Raw genomic sequence first — 13,702 nt, 5'->3', positions numbered from 1 at the left:
TCATCTAAATAAATCATGAATATCATTTTTCATAAAATCCCTTATGAGCTACCATTTTATTATTTCCTATCTTATGATAAGCCAGTGCATTGAACATGATATTGGATAGTTATTTATAATAAAAATATCAGATTGTGTACAGAGGCGGACCCATGGTGATCTATGATTAGAGCTATGGTCTCTTTCTGAGATAGTTGTAGTATTATTAATAAGTCTTATTGCAATTCATAGGCCAAGAACTCCATGTAAGGACAATTTATAGTCAGAATAATAACTTAAAAGAATTATTAGACTTCAAGGGTATTAGATGACAATTTAACCAAGGATTAAAGCTGCACAATTGCGATGACTATAACCCTTTTCAAACTTGTTGTCAGTTGTGTTGATTGATCCATAGCCAACCTTATTTATACAAGTATATCAGTGTTATTTAAATTCAAGATAGAGTTGAATAGATGCAATTATAACTAATTAAACGAATAATTAATTTATGAAATATATCATTGAATTCAATCATAACGGAAGTTGCGATTACCTTGAAAAGTATCTTGGTCTTAATTATCCATGGACGATGTCCTTTCCAACAGAAATTATTATTAATGGCGAATAATCTAGTATGACAATGTATGAAATGCTCTGGTGTCATTTACAGATACATACAGAATAGAGATTTTAGTAAATAATGGTAACACAACAGAATATTTCATCACATATGAAACTATTAACCGAGACTCAGCTTATACGTAAACGCTCAAGGTCGCACCATGTATCTGAGGTAAAAACAATAAAGCGAATGCAATCTGTTGATAATGTAATCAGTTATTATAAGTATCTCGTTTAGCTAACAAGTATGATAATAGAGGTACATCCTTTTCTATCTGTATATCACTTTATCTGAATCTGTTTTTAGCATGACTATAACTGATGTAAACGTATGAAAGTTAAACAATAATCTTACTTTATTGTAATAAAAATTTAATATTATTGATTCAATTTAGATTGTAAAATAAATTGATTGGCTAAAATTGAACCAATATGTTTGATATTATTCAATTGTCTGAAGCTATTATTCTTATTTAATTATAAATGGAGATTGTGAATCATAAATATCAGCAATTTCTATGTCATACAAATATATCACCTCTATTTACATTATGAGGATCATCAATAATTCAGTATAAAACAGATTACCGCATTCTGTTAGGGCCAGAAGCATTCCATATTTTTTTTATACTGTAATGGCCACCATATTCATCGATAACTAGCTACTTACGAGATAAAATAATGATAACAAATGAAATTATTATAACATGTAGGCATCGTTAAAAAGTGGACAAATTATGAAACTAACGAGTTTTTTTATCCTCTTCTCCATCGTTATTAACTCGTTAATAACACAATCATTTTCTAGCGTTATAGTCACGACAAATTATGGCGATGTTATCGGTAGAAGTGGAATAATCAATGGTAAGCAGGTATCATTCTTTCTTGGTTTACCTTATGCTATACCTCCATTAGGGAAATACCGCTTTCAAGCACCACAACCTATTCCTCAAAGTAGTGGAAGAATTCGACGCTACGATGCCCGTTTATATAAGCCATCCTGTATTCAACCAACACCAATTCCGTGGACTAATCCAACTACAGCTCAAGCTAATATCCATGAAGACTGCCTGTATTTAAATGTTTTTACACCATCATTAAATAAGACAGATAAATTGCCTGTTTTTGTTTGGATTGACGGAACATCGTCGACAGAAGGAAGTGGTAGTCGATGGATGGCCACAACGTTAGCAAGTCAAGCTAATGTAGTCGTTGTTACCTTCAATTATCGTTTAGGAGTTTTCGGTTTTCTAACAACAGCTGAATTAAAAAGTCATGGTCGTCAAATTCCAGCTAATATTGCTCTACTTGATCAACAAGTTGCTCTACGCTGGGTACAAGACAATATTGATCACTTTGGTGGCAATCCTAGAGCAGTAACAGTCGGTGGCGATGGCTTAGGTGCTACTGCTGCTCAATTGCATACCCTTATCCCATCAAGTTATAATTATATCCATAATTTAATTCTACAGAGTGGCAATGTACGTATGGTACATACTATTGAGTCTAATATCCATAAAGCTCGATCTATCTTTCGTCTATTTGTTGCAGAAGTTGGATGTCTGGGTCAAAATCATACCGTTACTCAACAAGTAAATTGCTTACAACGCTTAAGCACTCGGAAACTTTTCCAAGGTCAAAAAGTTTTAACCCAACAATATTGGCGATTTTTTAAATATGTAGTCGATGGTGTACTGATACGAGATCACCCAAGAATTCTACTTGATCAAGGCAATTTTAAGAAAGTCAATTTAATCGTTGGTTATAACTTAAATGATAGCGCTAAATTGATACAACAATTACCACATCAAAATCAAGGCATACATCGTGATATCTTCCTACTCTTAATCGATACTTTATTTGATGAATTCAATCACGCAATACGACGAGCAATCATTCATGAATATACTAACTGGCAAAATGTTTCATCGCCAATATTCAATTTACGACAAGCTGACAAATTAATAACCGATAGCTTATACGCCGCACCAACAGAGTATATCGCCAACATTTATTCTAGAGATTCATCTACCAGTACTTTCGTCTACTTATATTCCTATCGTGGCAGCAATCCCGATCCATATTATCCTTCACAGTTAGGCGTTAGTAATACAATGGAGATACCATATGTTTTCGGTTATCCCGTCGCCAAACCCAATTACTATGCTACCGCCTATACTATGACTGATCGTCAAGTTAGCCTTGAAGTAATGTCATTATGGGGCAATTTTATCCATCATGGGTAGGTAGTATATTGATTTTTCATAGAGTAGTGCAATGGTAATGTAACCTTAATTGCTGAATGAACTTCTCTTAGGTGCTTTTCAATCTATCCAAAGTAAATTGATCTTATATTTCGTTTTAACGTTCATCATCAATATCAAAGAGGAGTTCTTAGGATACTAGAATATTGAGTACAATGATATCATTTCGCAGCTAGATGCTCTTTTATAAACGAATAATTAGCTTAAGGGCTGTAAATAAAGGAGATGGATGATCCTCTTTCAGCTACATAACGAATTGATGCACGCAAGATCTATTCTGAAACAATTCTAGAAATCAACCAACAAGTCTATCGAGCATATTTTTTTGGATGACATGTATACGCGATCTTAATATTCTTCGGTAGTAATTAGGATTTATAGACGATGAAGGTTCACATTTTCTATTGAAAATTAATAAAGGATTAATCACGTGAGAGTAACGAGCGCAAAATTTTGTACGCATTCATATTCGATATATATATGCTCGATAGTTAAACAGCTAAAAGATATAGTAGCCTATAGATTCGCTGATGAGTGAGTTAAATATAATTTACATTATCAAGCGTCTACCTCTAATTTTTTAAGTCTAAAGTCTCATCGATCTCTACAACCAGTTGCAACATCCATCCTCAGTCAGTTATTATACTTTAGCAAGTTTAATTTTGCTCTCAAATGACGAAAAGAAAGATTTGAAATGGAAAATCTGCTAAAAATTCTACTCTTCACATTTATAAACAATTTATAAAACAAATACTGTAATTTAAGATTTACGAGTAGAAACTAGGCGTTGCTCTTCAATAGTACAATAAAATAGTTTAAAAGGAAAACTATTTACAAAATTTATACTAGTAGTACATAGAGAACATTTAAAACAGACGGTTACGAATACTTAATGAAGCAATGAATGTAAAATGACCACTTAAAACCCATACGCCTATAAAGTAAATCGATCTACATTAAATTCCGGGAGAATCACTCGAATGTAAATCTACTATATAAAGTAAAAACTATAAAAAAATATAAAGATTACAAACCAACTTCGAGTTAGAATCATTGCGGTAGAAATAATAGATTTGTCATAAGACAGTCATTATTTAAAATTTAAACTGTTACGAATTATGTTGTTAATAAATCAAATTTGGCGGTATTAGCTTTAAATTTAAATAGCATTTGAAAGATCTAAGGTATTAAATACGATAACTATAAATCTACTTGATCACAAGTTACTACAGTGAGATAAGATAAGATTGTTGCAGTATTCTAATCATCAATTAATAGCTATAGTTATAAAATGCTATGAAACAGTTTTTAGCTATTAAATTACAGTATCATGTATCGTTTTAAAAGTTTGCATTTATTCTTGAACTAGATCGCCTAACGCTGAAATGGGCAACCATCTCATTTGGCCACGATATAAAAAATCAACCAAGCAATATTATTGTGTCAATTCCCCATCGAGAATAATCACATTACATAATGCTAATGGTAACAATTTTTGGAACGGCTATTTGGAGAAACAAATTGATTATGAACATTCACGAGCTTCAGTTCCGAGTCAAGTACCAATAAAAACTGATGATATGGATCAGAATAATCAAGGCCAACTGTCCTTCTACAGTATCATCATTATTGCCTTAAGCTGTGTTGCAGTTATAACAACGGTTGGATTGCTTATCTTTGCTCGAAAGATCAGGCGAAGAACAACTACAGTTATCTTTAATTGATCGCACTATTCTTTAATTACTTCATAACTATAATTACTTGTCCTATAAAAGGCGCTTACAAAGATCGTACAGATTCTATAGTAATATACGATATATTAAATCATCACATTTTCTGAAATATATAATAGCCATATGGATCCTGTGAATAAGATATTCTCTAGAGTTAAAGATCGTCTTAATTTGAAAATTTCAAATCTTTCAATTTTAATATTGAAACAATACTATCTATCAAGCCTAGAATTGTCCTTAGCTTAACTTTACAAATCTCTATCTAAAATTAATACCTTAAAATCATTCGTATCTTGTAAATCTGGTAATACGCAAGCAATGAAGTTAAATTTTACTTGAAGGCAACAGACGATAACACAGTCAAGCCAGTTTATTTTATTTTACTTCAGTTATTTTTAAAATTGTTCCATTTTGGATGTTGAAAGTTTTGGATATATTTACTAAATATTATTGCTCCAAATTTTATCTTATAAAGTCTATGAAGTATCTAGTTCAACATTGAATTCATTTTAATTCTGAGAATGCTGCACAAATGGATTATTACACAATCAAAAATGAACATGATTTAAACTTTCTCTTTCATATATTGAGTATCGGTAATTTTAAAATTTAGAGTTAAGGCTGGCAAAATTTGCCAGGAACATTGGAAATCATGCAATCTATAATGTATCATATTGATCATACAAGACTTGTGGCTAAATCTGACTAGGTCTTGATGCACTGCACAATATCGTACAATTAAAATCCGCTAAAATGATAGCAATCAGTGCAAGATATTATTCGTTTGCATTACCTATGCAATCAATTTTCTACAAATGTATTAATCTATTCGTCTATATTATAATTATTGTATAGATTGTTATAGCACGATGGAGCGTTTTATGGTTTTTTTGCATATCATTTTGGATAACTACTGTAAAGTGTAGCATTGAAGTTAGCGCTTATTGATAATAAGGAAATAAAATCTTTATCTCAAGTTTAAAAATATGGTTTGCAATAGAACATTTCATGGATTTGCTTTGTGTCACTAACTAAAATACATTAGAAGATCAAAGACACTGTAATCGTTTCATTACAGCTCTTGGCGAATTACATTATTTAATGAGAGAATTCCCATTTATGCAGTATGTAACCTACAGAAAAGCAAAAGTAAGACTTTTTTTGGGAAATTTGCTTTAAGCTAAGCTACAATTATTAGTTTCATAGCGAATAAATAAGATGACTAAAGAAGTTAACAACAAAAAGATGTCGATAGTTTAGGTTTTTATGATCTAGGATCGTTCAATTTTCATCCGCTCGTTAGCTTGCATAGGAATTGGTAATAGTTATAAATTGAATTAGTAAATATATCCTTGCCCGGTATCCTCAGTTCTCTAGCAGACTGCTAAATTTAAGGGTCTATACTTTTGTATCATATATGAGTACAAGTGATTGCAACTATTTAGCTACTGGCAGGAGAAATCAAGCAAGGCTAGTTTTATTTAGAAGCTAAATGGTAGATCTACATTAGTTCCATTTTAAAGTAATGTATTCGAAATAATAAAGCACATCAATCGTAGTAAATACTCTAACACATCGTGCGGGCAACGTGGAAAATTACCGATGAATAAGTAAAACATAAAATATTTTTATTAATTCTATACCGGCCCATAAACGCTGTTGCCATCACTGGCTAAAATTAATATTATGATTAAATCCTATATCACTTTAAAATCGGTATCTATTCAATTTAATGCTCTTAAATTAGAAAGTAGAATATTTGAGCAGGAATGGCGAGACAAATCAATGAAATAAAAATGCCTACGGCAATTATCTTTCCATGATACTACCTTTATCAGTAGAATAAAGCCAGCATAAATTACAACATTTTTATGAACAGTGGCTCCGACAAAATTCTAACCATTAACAATAACGATTATAATATTCTAGTTAGTAGCTCAGTTTAAAACTGTAAGCTTTATGCCTGTAAATCACTTAAACAACAAATTTCGCGAAGATATGGCTGCAAGGAAATATTTCCGGCATTCCTAGTTTATGCATTTTGGGGGAATTTTTAATTCTTAAGATTGATCATAAGTTAGATTTCCTTATTTATTAACAAGGCCACAATAATTAATGTACAGTAGCTCCGATATCATACTAACTATTAATAGGCAAAGATTGTAATATTCATATATTCTACTCGGGAGTTCAGTTTAGAATTATAAGTTTTATGCCCTGTAAATCGCATAAATGACGTTAGCTATCATTTTTACCAACATATTTCGCGAGGTCATGACTTCATGGAGTATTTCCGACATAGCTAATTTATACATTCTTTGCACAATTTCTAATTATAAAGATTGATCATAAAATAGATTTCCTTATTTATTAAAAAACGGCAATAATCATTTAATTTGCCGCCATTATGAAAAGCCACCATTATTTTTTATTGTAATCATGCTAAAAAAATGCAACGAATTGTCAATGTCATTGCTAAAATGGAAATATTGATTATATTAACCACGCTCTCGTACTTAACCGTATTGCCAAGTACACCCACGACAACATTAATAATTATCATTTACCAAGCCAGCATAACGCGCATGGTTTATGGATATACATACTTTTAAACATAACATTCAATGACACTTTCCAATTGCTATTATTAGTAAAATTCTACTGCGCATATAAACCAGTTTGGTCACGCAGTATTTAGCAGCGTACGTGTGCTGTATCAAATTCGTATATGATATTATTTTTTCATCATGGCTGTACAATTTTTTGTATCTAATATTTTGATATCCTTCGCCATAATAATAGCCATAGTGTCTCCCATTTCTAATGCTCAACTTATTATTCCTACTAATTACGGTTTTGTTACGGGAACAACCATTAAAACGAATAGCTTAACTCAATTCGCCTACCTTGGTATTCCTTATGCTCAACCTCCTATTAATCAATTACGATTTGAACCACCTGTACCGGTAAAGTCTTGGAAAGGCGTCTTAAATGTTACACAATATCAGTCTAGTTGCCCTCAACGACTCCCAATACGTTTTACTGATTCCAAATCACCAAGTAGTCAAATTAATGAAGACTGTCTATATCTAAATATATTTACCTCTAATCCTTCTAATGTTGCAAATATGTCAGTGTTAGTTTACATCCATGGCGGTGGATATGTGCTTGGTTCAGGATCACAATGGCAAGGTCAAATTTTAGCTGCTCATGAAAATATCGTTGTAGTTACTATTAATTATCGAGTAGGTGTACTAGGTTTCATGACATCAGGTGAAGAAGATAGTGCTCGAAGAGCTATTCAAGCTAATCTTGGCCTGCTAGATCAAAGTTTAGCATTGCAGTGGGTAAAAGATAATATTGAAAATTTCGGAGGTAACCCAGATTTTATTACCATAGCTGGAAATTCAGCAGGTGGCTTATCCGCTATGTATCATCTAGTGATGCCTTCTAGTAAAGGATTATTCAGAGGTGCAATCCTTCAAAGTGGACCTTATGGAACCATACCATCATACATTAAATCGGGTACATCAATGCCGGATACTTTGGCCAGAGCTAAGATATCTTTTCAGCAATTTAGTTCATTAGCGAACTGTACGAAAAATACAACATCAAAGATCGTCGAGTGCTTAAAGACTTTATCTGTACAACAGTTATTAAATATTCAAAGTACTTTACGACCAAGAAATCGTATTTTAACATCTCCTGTTGCTGATGGTAACAATGTACAAGAAGCTTTACATACAGCTATACCAGCAGGAAGATTTCATAAAGTTAATATTATGTTGGGTACAACGTTAAATGATGGCTATTTCAGGCTTCCTTCTATGCCTAATGCTGTAACTGGAATACCGCGCCAAAATTTTATATCTACTACTAATAATTCTTTTCCCTTTGCAAGCCAACGCGTAAAATTATCTATACAGTATCGATATACTAATTGGAGTAATGCCAATTCACCGATATCAAATCGAGATCAATATGGAGAATTATTCAACGACTTCGTCTTTGCTATTCCTAATATATATTATGCCGATCAGTTGTCTCGATTTGTACCTACATATAAATATATATTTGCTCATCGTACTAGTGGTACATGGCAGCCATCTTACGTAAAAGTAGCACATACCATGGAAATACCATATATGTTAGGTTATCCTCTTGATAAGCCATCCGAATATCCATCAACATTTAATGCTGAAGAAGTAACCTTATGCAGACATGTTCTTTCGTATTGGGGTAGTTTTATCCGAGAAGGGTGAGTAACTTACAGCTGGAGCTGCGTTGTTATGGAGTTAGTTGCTTGCTTCTGTGTAATAAAATATAAATAATTCAGCTAAGCCTTTAGGCATTGCTTTTAAAATTGAAAGAAATTGTTAGTTTATATAACGTTCTATTCCTAAAACATTTATTCTTTGAGTATAACCAGCATAGCCTATAAATTTATGCAAATTATCATCTTCCAATACAGCACCGTTAACTAAAATTACATTAGAGAAATTCTATTAACTTCTTACATTATTTTCTACAGAAATCCGACAGACCTACGTTCTCCTATCATGTGGCCTAAATATACACAAGATACAAGGCAGTACTTGTGGATTGCTCCCAATTTCCAAATTAAAAGTAATTATCTTGCCGCAAATTCAGCCTTTTGGAATCAGTATCTTCCTCAACTCGCTTCACAAACTATTTATTCTACAATAGCTCCGACAAATGCTTCCACAGTAGAGAAGCCGCATTCTTCGGAATCTGCATACATGATTGCTACATTTGCTCTATCAGGAATATCTGGAATTCTATTAATAATAGCTATGATTTTATTTTGTAAAGTTAATAGAGCAAAATGTATATATGTTAAGTAATACAATATAAAAATTCTATTTATAATCAACCTTCAACAGTAATGACAGTTTTATTGCGCTATGCTATTCATTAAGATTTATTTATACACTCCAAATTACTAAAGTTAAGTACCAGATCGTAATAAATTATATCTTCACATTTAATAGAGATTGTTATTTTTAGTTCGGTGTGATATTACTAACTTGAGCTAAGATTTAAACCTATTACTAAATCCACATACGTAATAGATACAATAGATGTATTATCAGTTATATAGCCTACTAAATTTTCCCCTTGATCTCTAATAAATTTTTTAGCATTAATGAAAATTTATGATACGCATACATATTAAAATCTTATAACTTCTGTTGCTTAGATTACATCGTAGCCACCTGCATTTATCTTTTAAGATAAATCTGTTTGGCTTCATGCTCTTTCATATAAATATCTATTATTGATTTCTCAACGATAATTTACTTAATAATAATGAAAATTGATTACACAATTATCATTCAAGCTTATACTCTATTGTCTATTATTGTGATTGCATATTTGCAAGATTTAATAATTAAATAATGAGACTGTAGTCATTCAATTGATGGACAAGTACGTTGAAAATTGACATTACTTTCATCTGAAAACTAAATAAATATAATGAGTCCAACGTCCTCCTTAACCGATAATCTTGGTAGCAACAAACATACTTCTAGACAAAGCTATTCTGCTAACTGTGTCATAAGCAACGTTCCTTATCGTTCACTGAAGTAGCATGTAGCTCAAAATTTGTTGATGTATTTACGTAATGATTCTAAATTAAGTTCACTAATGATAGTGCTAAGAGAATTCCACGTAGTCAATATCTCTACCACATCTGCAGTAGCATACGCTTACTAAATTCGTGTCGTATTTAGTATTGATTTTCGTTATGGCCCTAAAATATCTCCATTGCTGGCATCTTTTATTGCAATTGTGGGTTTAGTATGCCCTATTTCTAATGCTCATCTTATCATTCCTACAAAGAACGGCTATATTGCGAGGAAACAGTTCTAACTAGTGATTTAACTCAATTCACTTATCTTGGTATTCCTTGCGCCCAACTACCCATTAATCAATTACGATTTAAACCACCAGTGCCAGTAGAATCTTGGAGAGGCGTCTTAAACGCTACAGAATATCAATACAGTTGCCTCTAGTAACTTCCAGTCCTTTTTACTGATCCAAAATCACTTAGGAGTCGAATTAATGAAGATTGTCTATCTCTAAATATCTTTATCTCGAATCCTTCTATAGCTAGGAATATGTCCGTGTTAGTCTTCATCCTCGGTGGCGGATATGCAATCGTTCAGGAGCATAATGGCCTGGTCAAATATTAGCTGCTAATTAAGGTATCGTCGTAGTTACTATTAATTATCGAATAAATGTTTTAAGTTTTATGTCATCCGGCGAAGAAGGTAGTAATCAAAGAAATATTCCAGCGAATCTTAGTCTACAAAATCATAGTTTAGCATAACAATGGGTAAAGGAAAATATCGAAAGTTTTGGAGGTAACCCAAACTTTATTACGATAGCTGGAAATTCCGCAGGAGGTTCATCTGCTATCTGTTATCTAGTGATGCCTTCCAGTAAAGGATTATTTAGAAGCGTAATCTCTCAAAGTGGACCTTATGGAATACTTCTACCATACATTAAATCGAGAACGTATTTATCACAGACATTAGCTAGAGCTAAGATTGTTTTTCAACGATTTAGTTCGGTAGCTGATTGCACCAAAATGCAACGTCACAGATTATTTAATGTTTACGAATTCTATTTATACAATATTTAATAGAACTTCTCGACTAATTGTATCGATTAAAGGTATTTCGTTTGTTATTACTAACATGAGCCAAAATTGATGCCTATCCTTGCTTACACACTCATACCTAGTAACTTTTAGCAAGATGGATGTATCATTCATGTTGATTTTTACGTTATTATAATTAATTCATATCATCGATAGTGTTAATGAACACGATATAACGTTCGTAATAAATTCGCGAGATTAATAATAAAATTTAAATTACGTATCCAAAATTTATAGTTCGATGAAGCGAAATTTGTAAGTAAAATAGATCTATAAGTAAATAATGATACATTCTTAATTTAAATAGTTAAACATGTCGGCTTTCTTGATCGTAAATAGAATATGAAAATACTGTTTAGATTGGCATATCGCAAGTAAACACTTGCATATCCTATAGTTGATATGGAGGATGGTGGTCCTATACGAAATAATGAAATCGTTTAAATATAATTATCTATCACGTTACTATATAAAATAAATAAGTTCTCCAGCTAATCTTAGTAGCAAAAACTTTATCAATCATTTGCCTCATGTAATTCTTTAATATTACTTCTTGAACAGTAGATTAAACAAAAGTGATCCCTTACCAAAAAATTTATGGTAAATACTGTTTCATAAAATGAAAACAATACTTATGATAATTACACTACTAAAGGCTATGAAAATAATTGACGACGATTCGATATTTGCGGTATATGGATTTATAAGAGATATTACAATAATCTTTAGCTTCATTTTAAGTTAGGAAGTTAGAGATATTGCAGTGTATTAAGATTATGATTTAGTTTGTTTTTAAATAAATATGCACTAGTTATAATCTTTCATGCTACACACAATATAGATTGTCACATTTAACAATTTTAGTATTAACAGCTCTTTGCTACTACTTACAACCATTTGTTCTATTGATAGTGTCGTAGCCGGTATTTAGTATGATGTTTTTATATGAACTAAAAATTCAATTTTGTCGATAAATTTAATCCAAATTATGTCCTAGCCGTAACGAATGCTTAACTTATAGTATCTTGAATATTAATTATCGGTATACGCGTATTGCATATTAGATAACCTTATTGTTTTTCTTAGCTCACGCTACCAGTATTGCGATCTTAACTCCGCAGAATATTGAATTACAGAGATCTTATATAGCGCAACATAATAAATGCGTCTCACAATAACTATCTTAGTCAAATGGTATTTTCTAAAAGGCTTTTATTACAATATTTTAGGAATAGTAGAGAGATAATTAATTACTACAAGAATCTAGTCTAAAATCTAAGGTATTCCGAGCTCAAAGCGAAGTGAAATCTCTTTGCCTCGTGAGTTCATCTCTGCAGTTCTTATATACATTTAGTTAAATCCATTTATGACAATTTGATAAATCTACAATCAGATATGAGTCATCAAACTAAATCCTTTTCTCAAATAGTACATCATTATTTTCTAAAATCTAAATCATTCTACTTAAGATGTCACTACTCTTCTATTAACGTCTAGCCCCTTTCTCCGAAGGGCATCTTAACAGCTACAGTATTTCTAGCTACATAAATCTTGTACCATAATTAGTCAAGTGGCTACTATTAGTCATCAGCAATTTCTAGTATAGTAGTTAGCAATCATTTAATATTAGCTTCACGATAATATCTATTCAAAGTAACCTAACTATATCAAACATAGCTATCCGTATAATCAAATATGAGTACATCACTACACGTACATTAAAATCTTATTGGATCATTATTTGCTTTGTGCCAGGTACTGCGAGGTATTACGTATATCTGCCAGCGTAGTCATTGACATTCGTATTTATGATCGTAGAGGTAGAGCAGGGGTATGAATTACTATACTACAATAATGTGCCATATGATAGACACCTAAACTTTTGCAGACAGTAATTTTAGGAATTTTAGGAATCTATGATCTTATAATACATGTATGGAATTGCTAAGGAATACGCATACATATGTATTGAGAGCAATACGACATTAATAGCTACTTTATTTCCGATCTAAACGTTGGAAATAGTTATAAATTTTACCGTGTTAAGGAAAAACACACGCATCTATCTGCGATAACGAGCAATACTCTTTAGACTAGGAATAATTTAATGTATTCTCGAAGTCTTATTGGTCGAAATATATCACACATCGTAAACCGGTTTTATGGCTAGAATAACTATTTAAATGATTGATTTTGAATATTAAATTAGACTTGCATTTTCGAGAATAAAGATATAGTTAGAAGATTCTGAAAGTGCATTTCTCAGTCATTGTTACTTATCTAGGGTAATCTAAATTAATTTAGATTAGGCAAGTTTAGTTAAGTAACATCAAGTATAATAATGAATCTATAAATAAAATAGTGAAATCAAATCAAGTAAATTAATGTTATATTAGCTAGTGTTAGCGTAGTAT

The 13,702-nt window shown here is 31.7% G+C and overlaps 2 protein-coding genes across 2 annotated transcripts; both read left to right on the top strand.

Annotated features, from left to right (window-relative positions):
* Positions 1 to 1,340: 1,340 nt before the first annotated feature.
* On the top strand, positions 1,341 to 2,849 carry TRIADDRAFT_31975 (uncharacterized protein; the record flags this gene model as incomplete). Its single annotated transcript, XM_002117102.1, has 1 exon — positions 1,341 to 2,849. One exon carries the CDS (start codon positions 1,341 to 1,343, stop codon positions 2,847 to 2,849), a length of 1,509 nt encoding a protein of 502 aa, XP_002117138.1.
* A 4,573-nt stretch (positions 2,850 to 7,422) lies between these two features.
* TRIADDRAFT_2392 (uncharacterized protein) lies at positions 7,423 to 9,291 on the top strand (the record flags this gene model as incomplete). The annotated part of the gene is made up of 2 exons (XM_002117101.1): positions 7,423 to 8,858; positions 9,132 to 9,291. Coding segments are annotated over 2 exons (1,596 nt in total), but the record flags the coding sequence as incomplete, so codon positions are not given.
* Positions 9,292 to 13,702: the final 4,411 nt, after the last annotated feature.

Source organism: Trichoplax adhaerens, genomic scaffold (genome assembly GCF_000150275.1).
Source record: "Trichoplax adhaerens TRIADscaffold_21 genomic scaffold, whole genome shotgun sequence".
NCBI classification, from domain to species: Eukaryota; Metazoa; Placozoa; class Uniplacotomia; order Trichoplacea; family Trichoplacidae; genus Trichoplax; species Trichoplax adhaerens.
The sequence above is the reverse complement of the archived record's forward strand: the minus strand, read 5'-3'. Positions and strand labels throughout refer to the sequence as shown.